The 17,544-nt window shown below is 39.2% G+C and overlaps 1 protein-coding gene across 1 annotated transcript; it reads left to right on the top strand.

The window, feature by feature from the left end:
* The first annotated feature begins 1,277 nt into the window (after positions 1–1,277).
* Positions 1,278–12,178, top strand: LOC306765343 (myosin heavy chain, fast skeletal muscle). The gene is made up of 41 exons (XM_079252761.1): positions 1,278–1,356; positions 1,821–1,876; positions 1,972–2,194; positions 2,345–2,488; positions 2,567–2,723; positions 2,844–2,871; positions 2,956–3,064; positions 3,146–3,238; positions 3,333–3,396; positions 3,622–3,720; positions 3,808–3,911; positions 3,996–4,134; positions 4,301–4,419; positions 4,512–4,661; positions 4,736–4,906; positions 5,007–5,313; positions 5,616–5,686; positions 5,775–5,862; positions 5,951–6,068; positions 6,149–6,272; positions 6,370–6,506; positions 6,594–6,849; positions 7,096–7,338; positions 7,436–7,612; positions 7,708–7,853; positions 7,936–8,026; positions 8,129–8,518; positions 8,606–8,732; positions 8,813–8,931; positions 9,062–9,258; positions 9,356–9,539; positions 9,633–9,798; positions 9,949–10,073; positions 10,187–10,495; positions 10,575–10,778; positions 10,863–10,988; positions 11,099–11,269; positions 11,370–11,474; positions 11,555–11,650; positions 11,752–11,883; positions 12,072–12,178. Exons 3-41 carry the CDS (start codon positions 1,991–1,993, stop codon positions 12,087–12,089), a joined length of 5,808 nt encoding a protein of 1,935 aa, XP_079108887.1. The 5' UTR covers positions 1,278–1,356; positions 1,821–1,876; positions 1,972–1,990; the 3' UTR covers positions 12,090–12,178.
* Positions 12,179–17,544: the final 5,366 nt, after the last annotated feature.

Here is a 17,544-nt window from a genome sequence, read left to right as displayed (position 1 = left end):
TTCTGCTTCTTTAGCAGGTGTCACCTTCAATCTAACATAGCAGCTGAATGAAGTTCATTTCCTCTTGTGTAGAACTTATTTTGGACCCGATCTGAGGCAAATTGCCAAAGGTTTTCATCCCCATGTAGGGAGATATATAATAAGTGATTGAACTTTTATGGATAAGACTTCATATTTAATTTTATTACAGGAATATGAGATGTGCCAGCATCTTGTAAGACTAGATGACAAACATTTGGGGACATTTCCAAACCTAAGCTCCATTCAAGCATTTGACATAGCCCATTAAAACATTAATGTGATGTCATGCCTATTAATATGATGATTTAATTTTGATTCGTCGTACCAAACTTTACAAGACTATAAACTATAGATGCATTTTGAGATTTTCTCCAAAAGTCATGGAAAGTTAGTTTACATGGGTGCAATGATTTTTTTTTTTCTAAAAAAAAAAAAAAAAAACTTGATCAAAAGTACTGTTTTTACTTTAGTTTTCATCAATAATTTCTCCAACATGACCAAATTTTTAAAAACTCAGTATATTAGCATTTATGCTGGGCAGGAATATTAGTATTTATGAATACATTTAAATCAGGCTTTAATATTATTGTAATTTATTGGTGAACTTTGTGTTATTTCAGAGGTCTTAATCGTGCAAGTGTTCTGCAACTGTATACCAGCGGAATTCAGATGACTCTCCAAAACCACCCCCCCCACACAACCCCCCTCCAAAGCTGCTCACGCCATTAAAAAAAGATTTTTAATGTTCACAGGATGTCTAGACTTTAAAGACTCTTAAATCAAAATCTAAATTTGTTGAAAACACAAACCATATTTTGCACTATTCACTGAATGATGATGGTTGGCCATCACATTAATGGCTACACTAGGAGGCAGTAGCAAGTTTTTGGAGCAGAAAGATTATAAACTCTGACTGGTAACCTCAAGCAGTGCTGTAAGCATCTCCTTATTTTACTTTTAATAAATTGTTTACTGTTATTTGCAGACCATTGAGCCCTTTTATTCCCAGAAACTTGCAGAAAACAGCATTTTAGCAACTGTTTTGTATCTTATTCATTTTCTTTTTATTAAAGTATAAGAATTGTTGAATATCCACATTTGGCATCAAATTGATCATTTCATACCATATCGTAAGGTGGCAAATTTGTTTTTAAGCTGCAGTTGCAAAGAATTATGCGTATCATTTTCATACACATCACTGCCACAGAAATAAGCAACAGGGTGATTAGAGATCATGCCCAAATCGAGGGAGCAGCTTATGCTGACCAGGCGTTCCCACCCACTATAAATGAAGCAGCTCCAGCTTCTGCGTGAACTGATGGGCTGCAATCACAGGTGAGTGTATTCCCTGTGAGATCAGTTTATTAGCTAGTTGGATTTAGGAATTACATCTAACTGCTAGTTACCCTAATGTTTTTTATGTTTTGGAGTTATGAATACTAATATCAACAAGGTGACATGTCAATGGCATTTCAGAGTATAATGATTGGGCAACATTGCTCTAAAACTGGTTTTAGTGTTTGTTGAAAAAGTGGTTTAATAAAAAATGAACAAGAAGAACCTATTTAGTTTCATTTCAGCACATTTCCAATTTCAACTTAAAAACTATATATGTATATCGTACAAAAAGAGCAATAGAGTACAATGTATACAGTTGTGGAAGAGAGATGAAAGAGCATGAGCATGCATTGTTGTTCTTTAATGTATCACATCAATTAATTAGGTATTCGACAACTATGGTTTTCAAAATTAAAGATACTTCTGGACAGACAATAAAAATACCTATGATTTTTTAATAGCATCTTCGGACTCCAGCAGAGATCACAACATTCTTTATTGTTTTAAACGAGCTGAGGTAAAATATGCATGTATAAATTATGAAATACAATAGATCTGAAACAATGATATGAAAATGCTATAATAGTCTTTTTTTGTGCTGTCATCTTGCAGTCTCGACTAAAGTGCCATCATGAGCACAGATGCTGAGATGGAGCAGTATGGCCCGGCGGCCATATACCTCCGCAAGCCAGAGAGAGAGAGGATTGAGGCTCAGAACACTCCTTTTGATGCCAAAACAGCCTACTTTGTGGTTGATGAAGCTGAGATGTATGTCAAGGGTAAACTGGTGAAAAAAGAGGGTGGCAAAGCCACAGTTGAAACTGATGGAGGAAAGGTAGGTAAAACTAGGTTTTATTGCAGTCATCGCTTTTTGTTATGTTGTTCAACCTGAGATCCATAACTTATATCCTTTAAATTTTCATAAATAACAATAATAAAGTGTGGAAATTTTTCACACTCAAAAAAAAATCCATTTTCTGTTCAGACTGTTACTGTGAAAGAGGATGACATCCACCCCAGGAACCCTCCAAAGTTTGACAAAATTGAGGACATGGCCATGATGACCCACCTCAATGAGCCTTGTGTGTTGTATAACCTCAAAGACCGTTATGCATCATGGATGATCTACGTGAGTTTTTTCTATGCTTCATCGCTCAGATTGTATGTAAAAAAATTACTACATTGTTTATTCTCTCCTCTATTACAGACCTACTCTGGGTTGTTCTGTGTGGTCGTGAACCCCTACAAGTGGCTTCCTGTGTATGACGCTGTTGTTGTGGGAGCATACAGAGGCAAGAAGAGGATTGAGGCTCCACCCCACATCTTCTCCATCTCTGACAATGCCTATCAGTTCATGCTCACTGGTAAGATAGAAGTCATCATTCACTGTGAAATATGTTTACAGTTCTTCAAAGCAATAAGTAACCAATTAAATACAACATTTTGAAGCAGTAACTCATGAAACTTGCATGTGTGAATTACAGATCGTGAGAACCAGTCTATCCTGATTACGTGAGTATTGCAAACTTTCAGACTAAATCTACATGATGGATGGCTAATAAGCTAATTGTAAAAATTGTATCTCTTGCAAACCAGTGGAGAATCTGGTGCAGGAAAGACTGTCAACACCAAACGTGTCATCCAGTACTTTGCAACAATTGCAGCTCTTGGTGGCAAAAAGGAGCAGGCTGCTGGCAAAATGCAGGTAAATGTTAATCCAAAGTGTTTTCCAGGAAAAAAAACTCTGTGATGATCTAGCTTTTTCAATTCAAATGATCTCTTGCAGGGCTCCCTTGAGGACCAAATTGTAGCTGCCAACCCTCTGCTGGAGGCTTACGGTAATGCAAAGACTGTGAGGAATGACAACTCCTCCCGTTTTGTAAGTGTTAACATAAAAGAAATTGTTTAGTCTTTGCTGACTTCTCTTAAATTCTTCTCACAATCTATTGCTAATAACATTGCTGGTCATATAGGGTAAATTCATCAGGATCCACTTTGGCACAAGTGGCAAGCTGGCTTCCGCTGATATTGAAACTTGTAAGTTTGCAGTGGACAAACTATTTTTTTCACATGTTGTTGAAGGGTGATTACATTGTAGTTGATATGTTCCAGTTCCTCACATTTCTCCTCGAAAAAATTGGAAAATCATTAACTTTAAGTGCAACACAGCTGTGAGAATTTTGCCAATATATAGGCGTTTCCATGAGAGCAATGTTGCCAAACATGACTTTAAAATTGTCACTTCTTATGAACTCCTCATAGATCTGCTGGAGAAATCCCGTGTCACCTTCCAGTTGTCTGCTGAGAGGAGCTACCATATCTTCTATCAGCTGATGACAGGCCACAAACCTGAGCTCATTGGTGTGTGGCTGTTTTGAAAAGATGCTTAAACTTGAAGGATACAACCTTCTCCATTCAATATTAAAAACAGTTATTGTCGTATTTCAGATGCTCTTCTGATCACCACCAACCCATATGACTTCCCAATGATCAGTATGGGTGAAATCACTGTCAAGAGTATCAATGACATTGAAGAGTTCATTGCAACAGATGTAAGTCAGTGATTTGCATGAAAGCAAAGGACATAGGCAGAAAAATGAGAGAATAATGGTAATAATTTTTTATAATTCACGCAGACTGCCATTGACATCCTGGGCTTCACTGCTGATGAGAAATTTAACATCTACAAGCTGACTGGTGCAGTGATGCATCATGGTGGCATGAAATTCAAGCAGAAGCAGCGCGAGGAGCAGGCGGAACCTGACGGCACTGAGGGTGATTGATATGATTTTATCATTTTCCTTTTACACAGTAATAGTGTGTACATGTGTTTTCTCTAGAAATGCACAAACTCCACAGATGCCAGCAAGGGTTTTTGTATGACAGTGATATACAAACATCTGTTCTTATACATAGCATGTGTTGTGTTTTTGTCCACTAGTGGCTGATAAAATCGCCTACCTCTTGGGCCTGAACTCTGCTGACATGCTGAAAGCTCTGTGCTACCCAAGGGTCAAGGTCGGAAATGAGATGGTCACCAAAGGTCAGACCGTCCCACAGGTAAATAAAGAAACATTGAAAAATGTTGAGACATTGAAAGATGCAGATTTGTTCAGGAACATTGTGGTAATACCAAAAATTGTTTCGTCTAGGTCAACAATGCTGTCATGGCTCTCTGCAAGTCTGTCTATGAGAAAATGTTCTTGTGGATGGTCGTCCGTATCAATGAGATGTTGGACACAAAACAGCCAAGATCATTCTTCATTGGAGTGTTGGATATTGCTGGATTTGAGATCTTTGATGTGGGTTGAAGACATATTGAGCTCTTTTAAAGATAAAAAATGTTGAAGGAAACATAAACTCTATCTGTTTACAGTTCAACAGCTTGGAGCAGCTCTGCATCAACTTCACTAATGAGAAACTGCAACAGTTCTTCAACCACCACATGTTTGTCCTGGAGCAAGAGGAATACAAGAAGGAAGGCATTGAATGGGAGTTCATTGACTTTGGTATGGACTTGGCTGCCTGCATTGAGCTTATTGAGAAGGTAGGAAGCTGCTCTTGCAGAAAAGATTCAGGATTCATGTGAATGTGAATTACTTTGCTTCTTTTACTGATTTCTCATGTGAAATATCAATATGTCCTAGCCAATGGGCATCTTCTCCATCCTTGAAGAGGAGTGCATGTTCCCCAAGGCTACAGACACCTCTTTCAAGAACAAGCTGCATGATCAGCATCTTGGCAAAACCAAGGCATTTGAGAAGCCAAAGCCTGCAAAGGGCAAAGCCGAGGCTCACTTCTCCCTGGTTCACTATGCCGGCACAGTGGACTACAATATCAGTGGCTGGCTGGACAAGAACAAGGACCCACTGAACGACTCAGTTGTTCAGCTCTACCAGAAGTCCTCAAACAAACTGCTGGCACTGCTGTATGCAGCTCATGCTGGAGCTGAGGGTAAATATGAGATATAAGAAAAAGTTTCTATGTCTTGCATTTGGTAGTCACACTATTTTTGCATCATGGAACCACAAGGTTAGGTGTAAAAATATTTATGATTAAACTTCTGCTTTCTAATATTTTGCACAACAGCAGAATTTAATTGGTCACAATGTTAATGTCATCATGTCATAAATGTCATAAAACAGTTTTTGAACAAAAAGTAAAGTTTATTTTGTTAAATATGGTGAAGAATACAAAAAGATTTTCATTCTTTGTATTTTGAACAACACTAAATAAGGATGAATTGTTTTTAATAGCAGAGGCAGGTGGCAAGAAAGGTGGTAAGAAGAAGGGTGGTTCCTTCCAGACTGTGTCTGCTCTTTTCAGGGTATGTAAAGTTTGATGTACTTCATGTGAATTAATGTTTAACAACTATTTAATGAAGACTGATCGTCAGTTGTATTACTGACCCACAGGAGAACTTGGGCAAGTTGATGACCAACTTGAGGAGCACTCATCCTCACTTTGTGCGTTGCCTGATTCCCAATGAATCAAAGACCCCAGGTATGAAGCTCAAAATGGTCTTTTTTCAACTAAATAGTAAAAAGTTATTTAAAGGAATATATCCAAATGAATTATTTTCAACTTTCAGGTCTCATGGAGAACCACTTGGTCATCCATCAGCTGAGGTGTAACGGTGTGCTGGAGGGCATCAGAATCTGCAGAAAGGGCTTCCCCAGCAGAATCCTCTACGGTGACTTCAAGCAGAGGTGACAGCAGAGTTTAATAAGATCTATTTCAGATGTCAAGAAGAGAAAAAGAATTAAAACATCATGATTATCCCTTACAGATACAAAGTACTGAATGCCAGTGTCATCCCTGAGGGACAGTTTATCGACAACAAGAAAGCTTCTGAGAAGCTGCTGGGCTCCATTGATGTGGACCACACTCAGTACAAGTTTGGACACACAAAGGTTCTTTTAAGCAGGATAATGTCAAGCAGTGGTTAAACATATGTTTAATGACAGAAACTGATGTTGTAATGAGGTTTCTTTTTACTTGACAAATTAGGTGTTCTTCAAAGCTGGTCTGCTGGGTACCCTTGAGGAGATGAGAGATGAGAAACTGGCTTCGCTGGTGACCATGACTCAGGCCCTCTGCAGAGGATATGTCATGAGGAAGGAGTTTGTGAAGATGATGGAGAGGAGGTGGGGTGGTTACAAAATGTGCAAAATTGTCTTGTTTTTTAAATTATAGATAAAATTAGCATATTTTTTTTTATTCTTGCCCTTCAGAGAGTCTATCTACACCATCCAGTACAACATCCGTTCATTCATGAATGTTAAGAACTGGCCATGGATGAACCTTTACTTCAAGATCAAGCCTCTTCTGAAGAGCGCTGAGACTGAGAAAGAGCTGCAGCAGATGAAGGAAAACTATGAAAAGATGCAGTCTGACCTTGCTGCTGCTCTGGCCAAGAAGAAGGAACTGGAGGAGAAAATGGTTTCACTGCTGCAGGAGAAGAATGACCTGCAACTCCAAGTGGCTGCAGTAAGTTGGAAACACTGAATATTACAATCAGTTAACGCCTCAAGCATTGAGATAAGTTTCTCATTTTTTGACATGAATAGTTGTAATATTGTAATGAATACATTCATACTTTCAATTAATATGTTTGACACTTTAAATCTTGACAATTAAACATTGATAGATATGATCTGGACTAAATATTTAAACACTTGTTTTAGATGAAAGACAAACAAATCTTCCCTTCTTATCTTTTTCTACAAACTATAGGAAGTTGAGAGTCTCTCAGATGCTGAGGAAAGGTGTGAGGGACTCATCAAAAGCAAAATCCAGCTCGAGGCGAAACTCAAAGAGACAACTGAGAGACTGGAGGATGAAGAGGAAATCAATGCTGAGCTGACTGCTAAGAAGAGGAAGCTGGAGGATGAATGCTCTGAGCTGAAGAAAGACATTGATGACCTGGAGCTCACCTTGGCCAAAGTGGAGAAGGAGAAACATGCCACTGAAAACAAGGTTCAAACACGTTAAACACATGGGAAGCAATCTGACTGAAATGTATTTTTTTACATGTTTCTGTAATGGGGATATTAACTAAGGTGTTCATGCTTAGGTGAAAAACCTGACAGAGGAGATGGCATCTCAAGATGAGTCCATTGCCAAGTTAACCAAGGAGAAGAAAGCCCTCCAAGAGGCTCATCAGCAAACACTGGATGATCTCCAGGCAGAGGAAGACAAAGTCAACACTCTGACCAAGGCCAAGACAAAGCTGGAACAGCAAGTGGACGATGTAAAAAAAATGCCTGATATAATCATTTTGCCTTGTTTTAACATTAAAATGTCTCGTGTTGGCATCGTTATTTACTTCCAAGTATACTTTCATAGCTTGAGGGCTCATTGGAACAAGAGAAGAAGCTCCGTATGGACCTTGAGAGAGCCAAGAGGAAGCTTGAAGGAGATCTGAAACTGGCCCAGGAGTCCATCATGGATCTGGAGAATGACAAGCAGCAATCTGATGAAAAGATCAAGAAGTATGTTGTACAGTTCAGTCACTGAAAATGTTTCTGAATTCCAAAACAATAATAAAGCATTATTTTTATTTTCCACAATTAGGAAGGACTTTGAAATCAGCCAGCTCCTCAGCAAGATTGAGGATGAACAGTCTCTTGGTGCTCAGCTTCAGAAGAAGATCAAGGAGCTCCAGGTAAAAGAAATAAAATGCATTCAAAGTAAATATAATTCACAGAAAACATGTCAAAATATTAGAAACCCTGTCTGACATGATTTACAAAAAACTTTCATTCAGGCTCGCATTGAGGAGCTGGAAGAGGAGATCGAGGCTGAGAGGGCTGCTCGGGCTAAGGTAGAGAAGCAGAGAGCTGATCTCTCCAGGGAACTTGAGGAGATCAGCGAGAGGCTTGAGGAAGCTGGTGGAGCAACAGCCGCTCAGATTGAGATGAACAAGAAGCGTGAGGCCGAGTTCCAGAAGCTGCGCAGAGACCTTGAAGAATCCACTCTGCAGCATGAAGCTACTGCAGCAGCTCTCCGCAAGAAGCAGGCCGACAGTGTTGCAGAGCTGGGAGAGCAGATTGACAACCTCCAGCGAGTCAAACAGAAGCTGGAGAAGGAGAAGAGCGAGTACAAGATGGAGATTGATGATCTCTCCAGCAACATGGAGGCTGTTGCCAAAGCTAAGGTGAATATTAGTTTTGCTAATGAATATCAATAATCAAATTCCCTTCAAAACTGAAAAGATCCTAAATGTAATATTTTGTGAATTTAGGGCAACTTGGAGAAAATGTGCAGAACTCTTGAGGACCAGCTGAGTGAGCTGAAAACCAAGAATGATGAGAATGTTCGCCAGCTAAACGACATTAATGCTCAGAAAGCGAGACTCCAGACAGAAAACGGTGAGTGACGTGTAAAACTAACTGTTTTGCTTTTGGCTTCATCAGTTTCTAACATTTACACTTGTTTCATCATCCTCCAGGTGAGTTTTCACGTCAGCTTGAGGAGAAAGAAGCTCTTCTTTCACAGCTGACCAGAGGCAAACAGGCTTTCACTCAGCAGATTGAGGAGCTTAAGAGACACATTGAGGAGGAAGTGAAGGTATTATGATACCCTACATATGATATAAGAATGATATGATATGGATAAAATCATTTTGATTTGTAAGATGTAAATAGTGTTTCCAACTGAATCTGTATGTAGCAGGTAAAACTGTCTCGATCCTTCACAGGCCAAGAATGCCCTGGCCCACGCTGTTCAGTCAGCTCGCCATGACTGTGATCTGCTCAGAGAGCAGTTTGAGGAGGAGCAGGAGGCCAAGGCTGAGCTGCAGAGGGGAATGTCCAAGGCCAACAGTGAGGTGGCTCAGTGGAGAAGCAAATATGAGACTGATGCTATTCAGCGCACTGAGGAGCTGGAGGAGTCCAAGTGAGTCACTAGTTTGTTTTGGTTTTTTTTATGTTAATTGCTTTTATTTTAGTTTTTTCCTTTTGACTGATTATTGACTGAAAATTGTTCATCACAGGAAAAAGCTTGCCCAGCGCCTGCAGGAAGCTGAGGAATCCATTGAAGCTGTGAACTCCAAGTGTGCCTCTTTGGAAAAGACCAAGCAGAGGCTGCAGGGTGAGGTGGAGGACCTCATGATTGATGTGGAGAGAGCTAATGCTCTGGCTGCCAACCTTGACAAGAAGCAGAGGAACTTTGATAAGGTAAAATACTAATCTGAATATTACACCTGTTAGAAATTATTTCACAAAAACCCAAAACATCATGACCTATTATTCCAACCTATACAACTGTAGGTCCTGGCAGAATGGAAACAGAAGTATGAGGAGGGTCAGGCAGAGCTGGAAGGAGCCCAGAAGGAGGCTCGCTCTCTCAGCACTGAGCTGTTCAAGATGAAGAACTCCTATGAGGAGGCTCTGGATCACCTGGAGACCATGAAGAGAGAGAACAAGAACCTGCAGCGTAAGTCATATTGTAAACAATTATTGACAATATAATTCTGAGCAAGAAAGAGAATCGGCTATTTATTATGTCTTGCTTTTTCGACTTTTACTAAATCAAATATAAGTTTTATGGATGGTAGCTATAATTAACTTTATTTTTCTTCTGCAGAGGAGATCTCAGACCTGACTGAACAAATTGGTGAGACTGGAAAGAGCATCCATGAGCTGGAGAAAGCCAAAAAGACTGTGGAGACTGAGAAGTCTGAGATTCAGACAGCACTTGAGGAAGCAGAGGTACAGGCTTGATCACACTTCAATAAACTATCAGAATAAAAAACATTTGTTTAATACTGTATTCCCCTCAATCATACATATAAAATACTCAAGCTGTCTGTTTGAATTGTAAGGGTACACTGGAGCATGAGGAGGCCAAGATTCTCCGTGTTCAGCTTGAGCTCAACCAGGTCAAAGGTGAGGTTGACAGGAAGCTGGCAGAGAAGGATGAAGAGATGGAGCAGATCAAAAGAAACAGCCAGAGGGTGATCGACTCCATGCAGAGCACTCTTGATGCTGAGGTCAGGAGCAGGAATGATGCCCTGAGAGTCAAGAAGAAAATGGAGGGAGACCTGAATGAGATGGAGATTCAGCTGAGCCATGCCAACAGGCAGGCTGCTGAGGCCCAGAAACAACTGAGGAATGTCCAGGCACAGCTGAAGGTTGGTTTGCTACAACATAAATTGAAAACACAGTTCAAGAGCAAAAATTATTCAGACTAAGTCATATTGTTGTTGTTAGGATGCCCAACTGCACCTTGATGATGCTATCAGAGGACAGGAAGACATGAAGGAGCAGGTTGCCATGGTGGAGCGCAGGAATGGCCTGATGGTGGCTGAAATTGATGAACTCAGAGCTGCTCTTGAGCAGACTGAGAGAGGACGCAAAGTAGCTGAACAGGAGCTGGTTGATGCTAGTGAGCGTGTTGGACTGCTTCACTCTCAGGTTGGGATTTAAAATTGTGTAGAAAATTACTTGACCTCATGAATATGAAACATATACAAATGAAATATCTTGTTCAATTTTCAGAACACCAGCCTTCTGAACACCAAGAAGAAGCTGGAGGCTGACCTTGTTCAGGTTCAGAGTGAGGTGGATGATGCTGTTCAGGAAGCAAGAAATGCTGAGGAGAAAGCCAAAAAGGCCATCACTGACGTGAGCTTGTCCTTTTAATGAAAATGCTATTTCATGAATATCATATTGAAGATTGCAATGTGATTGCAGAGACATTCAACATTTTATTTTGAAACTACCCATCATTTCAGGCTGCCATGATGGCTGAGGAGTTGAAGAAAGAGCAGGACACCAGCGCTCACCTGGAGAGGATGAAGAAGAACCTGGAGGTCACAGTCAAGGACCTGCAGCACCGTCTGGATGAGGCTGAGAACCTCGCCATGAAGGGTGGCAAGAAGCAGCTCCAGAAACTGGAGTCCAGGGTATGAACAATAAAAGTTCTGGTTAAAGTTAATCACATATCAATTTGAATTTAAGCTTTTTGCTAAACAAAATGTTTAATAACTTATTATCTGGAAAAAGGTGCGTGAGCTGGAGGCTGAAGTCGAAGCTGAGCAGAGACGTGGAGGCGATGCTGTTAAAGGAGTTCGAAAATATGAGAGGAGAGTCAAGGAGCTGACCTACCAGGTAATTATTGCTACTGAAGATAGTCTTTACTTCTGTTTTTTATCATATACTTCCTTTGTAACAATATGTTATCTCTGCAGACTGAGGAGGACAAGAAGAATGTCAACAGACTTCAGGATCTGGTGGACAAGCTGCAGCTCAAAGTCAAGGCTTACAAGAGACAGGCTGAAGAGGCTGTAAGTGAAACACATTTACATCTTACATGGGAATGTAGAGACACGTAAAGAAAGCTTAATGGAATGTAAATACAAAAAACTGCATATTTGATATTTTACAGGAGGAGCAGGCCAACACCCACATGTCCAGGCTCAGGAAGGTTCAGCATGAGCTGGAGGAAGCTCAGGAGCGTGCTGACATCGCCGAGTCTCAGGTCAACAAGCTCAGAGCCAAGAGCAGAGATAGTGGAAAGGTATGCAATAACATTTCCCATTAATTTTATATGTTTGTAAAATGTCACTAAACGACTGTCAATCTTCACTTAGTTTGAATTGTTTACAAATATATCATGTTTTAAAATTAGAATTTGGTCACTTCCTGAAATGTGGCTTAGTAGTTGATAGAATTTTCTGAATAATTGTTTTCTTGCTTTCTTTACAGTCTGACAGCGCCGAATAAGCAACAACAACCATTTGAAAGCCTTTGACAGAGTTCATAAAATATGAACTAAATTGTCTTCTTTCAACTCAATAAACTGTTTTGCCATATTTTGATAGTTTACACTTTGCATATTTTATTACTCTCTTTTCTTTTTTATCTAATGAACTCACATTTGCACTTTGGTGTCCATGAAAATTTGAAAGGATTAAATCTATTACCCACCTCCATGGGAAGCTCAGTCATTTTCCTTCACTGAGAGTGATCATCAGTCAATGATCACCATCTTTCTATCACAAGCTGAAAAAAAACATTTCTGTATTCAACTTACAGAATTAAGCATTTTAATTTTTAGACAGTGATAACCTGATAAGATTTTTTCAGCCGGGAATTTTATCATATGGAGATTAGAACCTTTTAAGATAATTTTTGCTTTAATTGGCTTTATCTTGTTATCATCAGAATGTACTTTTAGTTTGATGTTTTTCATATTGAATTTGCCCTAACAACTGTAATAAATCCATTTTCTTTCAAAGCACTTCACAGTACTGTAAACAACCACTTAAACCTAAATTACAGGGAAAAAACTAAATTATATGTGCTTCATGGGACAAATTAAAGTGAACATGACTGAACCTACCTTATTTTCTATAAATAACCACAGAAATCAGATAGAGCAGTATGTTTTTAATGTCAACAGATGATTTACTAAAGTTTGCCGTCAAGCTTTGTGTATCAACAACAGCCAGTGCAACAATGCAACCACAACCTTCATGTGGGTAGTATTTAGTACAGCAGGAACATCTCTGCAACCCCTCATCTGGCAAACTGTCAAGCCACAACTTAGAAGCAAGCTAACACAGCTGTCCTTAGTTTGTGGAAGTTGCTTCAAATAGCAGTAAAACTGAGAAGCTCAACTACTTATTGAAATATCTTTACAAAGTCTGTTCTATTTTGGCATGGACAATGAAGATATAGTTTTTTGTTTTTAAAAAAAAATAGATTTGTGAATGTGCAAGCAGCATGACAAAATGTAATCTTCTTTTTTAGTAAACTGTATTTAATATTTCACACTATGTATGTCATACTATATCTCCTGTGCAGCAAAGCATATTCAGCACCATCAGCCTGCATCAATATACAGCAAAATGTATTGCAGGAAAAACGAAACAAAGAAAACATCCAAAGGCTTCTTCAAACACTTACTCTATGAGCAATATTTTTCAAAATTCATTGGCCACACTTATCACTGATTCTGTAATGCTGTGAAGCAACATGTCAATGTGGTTCAGAGAAAAGCCACACATTTCAACTGCAGGCACATGGACCACCTCCTAAGTACTATAGAAACTTCTGACATCCTTTTATGTTCTGCAGCATATAAGGTCATACTTACAGATGCCAGCCCTATTTTTGAGCCTGCTTTGTAACCTTACCCTGTCTGAAAATGTGAGCAGTCATCAAATAAATTAGGCAGGGGGCTTGTAAAACTTGATCTCTCCCCCACAGCAGCCTTCATGCCCATGAAGAGATCTGTAGGTGGATCGTTTCTATTTCTGTAATAGCCAGGCAATGATTGAATTACAGGCTAATGAAATGTACAAAGCATTTTATGAAGTCCATTTTTGTCAATTTACCTTCTAAACTAAAAACAAAAACTAAAACAACAGAACATAATTTGTGGCACTGGGGAATCTTAGAGGAGTCCAATATGCAACAGAAACAGGTCTGACTCATTGTCACCAAAACCAACAAAGCTCTTACTCTGAACAAGAACTGAATGGTCCAATATTTCAAACTTCTGAAGCACACCCCATAAGAAATTGCTATGGATGTATGTAAGATCAACATCCTGAAAACACATCAAGCTGGATGGACAATTTCCACACTTTTAGTGGAAAAGATAACATCCAGTGTCCAACAGTCAGGGTGAAAGCAACATTTTTACTCCTAAATTGTGAGGATTGATTCAGTTATATTCAGTTTAATGAATTTAAATTCACTTGAGCCCATTTCAGTTAAATTAAATGAAGACACTATCATGAAAAAAGTACATAAATGCAGTAAAAATCCAATTACATATGTTGAGATAGGATGCTGCAGGCTTCTCAAAACAGACCCCAAAAACAAAACAAAGGCTTTAAGGAACTCAAGGAGAACCTCATCCACTACCTCGACCCCACCTGGTTGTTTAACTACCTCATTGACCTCAGCCCCACTGATAGTTGAGTCCCTCGCAAATTCATAGCTTCTGCTTTCATTACAGATGTAGTTTCACTTATAGGAAAATCCTTCAAATATAGCTCTCACCCTCACAAAACATTTCCAGTTGAGGTTAGCAGCATTCATTCCACACTGTAAACAATGCATCACCACCTCCTACTGAGGTGTCCGCAAGTTTGGCAAAATCTCTTTGGTGATGACAAGAAGTCATGTGCCATGGTTTCATTTCTACAGGTTTTTTTTTTTTTTTTACCTTGTCTGCAGTTAATTGTTAGCTTCCTCTGCTATGCCCAAAGCTAACCAAGCGCTGTTGAATAGTTTTATTCAGCCTGATGGCTCTCTCCACACAGTGTCCATTGCCTCCCTTGGAATGTCAAAAAAGCTCAGTCAGAGATGGACTTCATCTTCTGACAAATTCCCTTGGTACTCCTTTATTTTTTGACAACTGAGTTTAATGAGCCTGTTCAGCATTTTTCCTAGTAGTCTGATCAAACTCACCTCCATATTTAGTTCAGTTGACAACTAGTACTTCCACTAGAGTGCCCAAAGCACACACCATGTAACCTAATTACAAAAATTCCTGTTGATTCTGCACTCATAAATATCTCTATGCTCTAAACATGGTTTTTGTAACGGATAATTATATCTATCAAAAAGATCCAACAACAGAACAATGATCATGTTCAGATTGGACAGGCTGTTCCACCCAGTTTCATGTTCCAAACATGATTGGGGAAGCCCACTGGCAAAACAATAAAGCCCCGGGTGGCACGCCAGTTGGCACAAAACCAGCAAATAAAATAATTTCAAATTAAATTATATTTATAAAACACTTTTCATTCAGAACACTAAGTTGTTTATTTTATAAAAATTTGTATTTTACACATTAAAAGAAAAGACAAAAGAGTATTTTACATAGATATTCCAAGAAAGCTGGGCACCTCAAACTGTCTTTGGGCATATGAGCACAAACAACAACCATAGCCAGCTTCTTGTTGACTGAGAGCCAGGAGGGGGGATACAAGTAAATCTGCCCCTGCTCAACTATTCTCACCCAGTATCCTTCCAGAGTGGAATTAAGTCCTGGACCTCCTCAGGACTCTGGTTCCAAAGCCTCTGCAGTGCACCAAATGATTACACATATCTGGTTTCTTCCAGCCTCCTACACAAGCTCAGACTCTCTCTCAAAAGTAATATTCAGCTTTATGTCCCAACATGAAGTTTTAGCTTTTAGGGGATTTTACAAGCAGTGTCTCTGCCTCAGACAGTCACTTTGTTCACACAAAACAGAGCTATCATGGCACGTCCTGCAAATAATAAGTCCACGAGAGAATGGTTGAAGTTTTGCATGTTCAGACTGCAGGAGCAAAGGTTAGACCACATGGTGCTTACCTATCAGCCTCTCACCCACAGGCTGGGTCAACCCCATCCAGATGAGGTGTCTCAGGTAGAAAAAAATACATGACATATAAATAGAGATATACAGTTCTATATTAAGCTATTATGTGGTTATTATCATTCATTTCTACTGTATAATTTTTTATCAAATCATCACAATATTTTAAGCTTTGCTTTGAAACTGGAGTGATTTAGAGTTCTGAGATGCCACATGTAGGCTACATTCTATTCTATTCTACAGTCATTCAACAGACACTTTCATCCGAAGCGACTTACATACACACTCATGTCCCGATATGGCACATCGGGGGGCAACTTGGGGTTTTAGTGTCTTGCCCAGGGACACTTCGGCACATAGTCAGGGGAAGCCTGGAATCGATCTTACAACTGTCCAGTTGGAAGACGACTGCTCTTCCTGCTGAACTGCAGCCGCCCAAATCTTGAAGTAACTTCTGTTGGTTGAAATTAAAAAACCACAGAGAGTCTGATCATATGCTTTGTCACTGGGATCCATATTTTGAAGCTTTCACAGAGCCTTCACCAAAAATGGCCGATGAACTCAACAATACCAAGAGAAACTTGAATGGATCAAGTTTGCGAACTAGTTTTGTTAAATCTAAACAGACTTGCAAATCAGACATACAATAACCGCATCAGCTGATGAAGTCTAGCAGGGCCTAAAAGCTCAAGAAGGTTAAAACTCTTTATATTCATTTTAAATTGAGGTAGATGGTTTATTAAAAATGTCCACATCGAAACATTGTAAGGCTGTGGAGAGGTACAATGTAAAGTGAACAAATGAAAATAGCCTCTCGAAGTTAAAACAAGGCTTTTTTTTTCTGCCCATTTAAGAGTTCTGCACATGTCATGTTTGTTATTTTGTCACAAATATTTTCAACAACTTCACTACAACCCACAGTGTAAATAAGTTACTTACTATGTAAAAACTATTACAGAAAAAAAAGAGAGATAAGTGTGCTGCACCAGTGGATCCCAATCAGATGTTTTGGGATGAGTTGGACAACAGCACAAACAACAATAAGCCCCAGGAGTGATTATGAGAGTGAATGGTTATTTGTTTTATTTTACTCTGTGATGGCCCTATGACAGACTGGTGACCTGTCCAGAGATGGATTGGTGGACTTCCTCATGAAGTCCAATTTCATGTCACATCTATGTGTCTCCCACAGAATGTGTTATTACTTGATAATAGCATAAATCCTGTAGTAATGGTTGATCAGAAAAGTTCTGAAGTAAATACTGCAAGTACAGAGCAGTTATGTATATTCTACTGTCCAAAGCAATAATGTTAGGCTGTTTGGCTGAACTTGTCAGAGCTTTTCTTTTGCCATCCTGAAAAAAAGCCAGATCTGGATTGAAATTGAACTCCAGAATCCTCAGTAAATGGAGCTTCCACAGAGATCAGCATAAAAAATTTGGACATTAATATATCATATTCTACACAGGCTTCCTTATTATATTCAGTACTTGACAAAGATGGCTGCACAGAGCCAAAGCAGTTTGTGTAAAAGACAACAAGTTTCAACAAGTTTATGAATAATGGTCTCCAAAACTGTTTGAATTTGCTGTCTATTGTATGAAAAGAGTGATTTGTAATACATGTAAGGTTTCACTCATTCACAGAAATGGAAACGTTCATCCAAAGCAAGACATGTATTTTAGCCAAAACCCAATATTCCAGTCTCTATACTGTGTTTTGTAATAATCATTTTTTTTATAAGCAAGTACTGTAGGTTGAGACGGTGAGCTGGAGGAAATGCCCCTCAAGGTCCTGATTATGCGAATTAATGGTTTTATTCTGTATGAGCTTAGAAGTTTTTGAGCCTCTTTTCTG

This window comes from Telmatherina bonti (assembly GCF_933228915.1).
Source record: "Telmatherina bonti genome assembly, chromosome: 14".
NCBI lineage: Eukaryota > Metazoa > Chordata > Actinopteri > Atheriniformes > Telmatherinidae > Telmatherina > Telmatherina bonti.
Note: the sequence above shows the minus strand (reverse complement) of the source record. Positions and strands in the feature narration are given on the sequence as shown.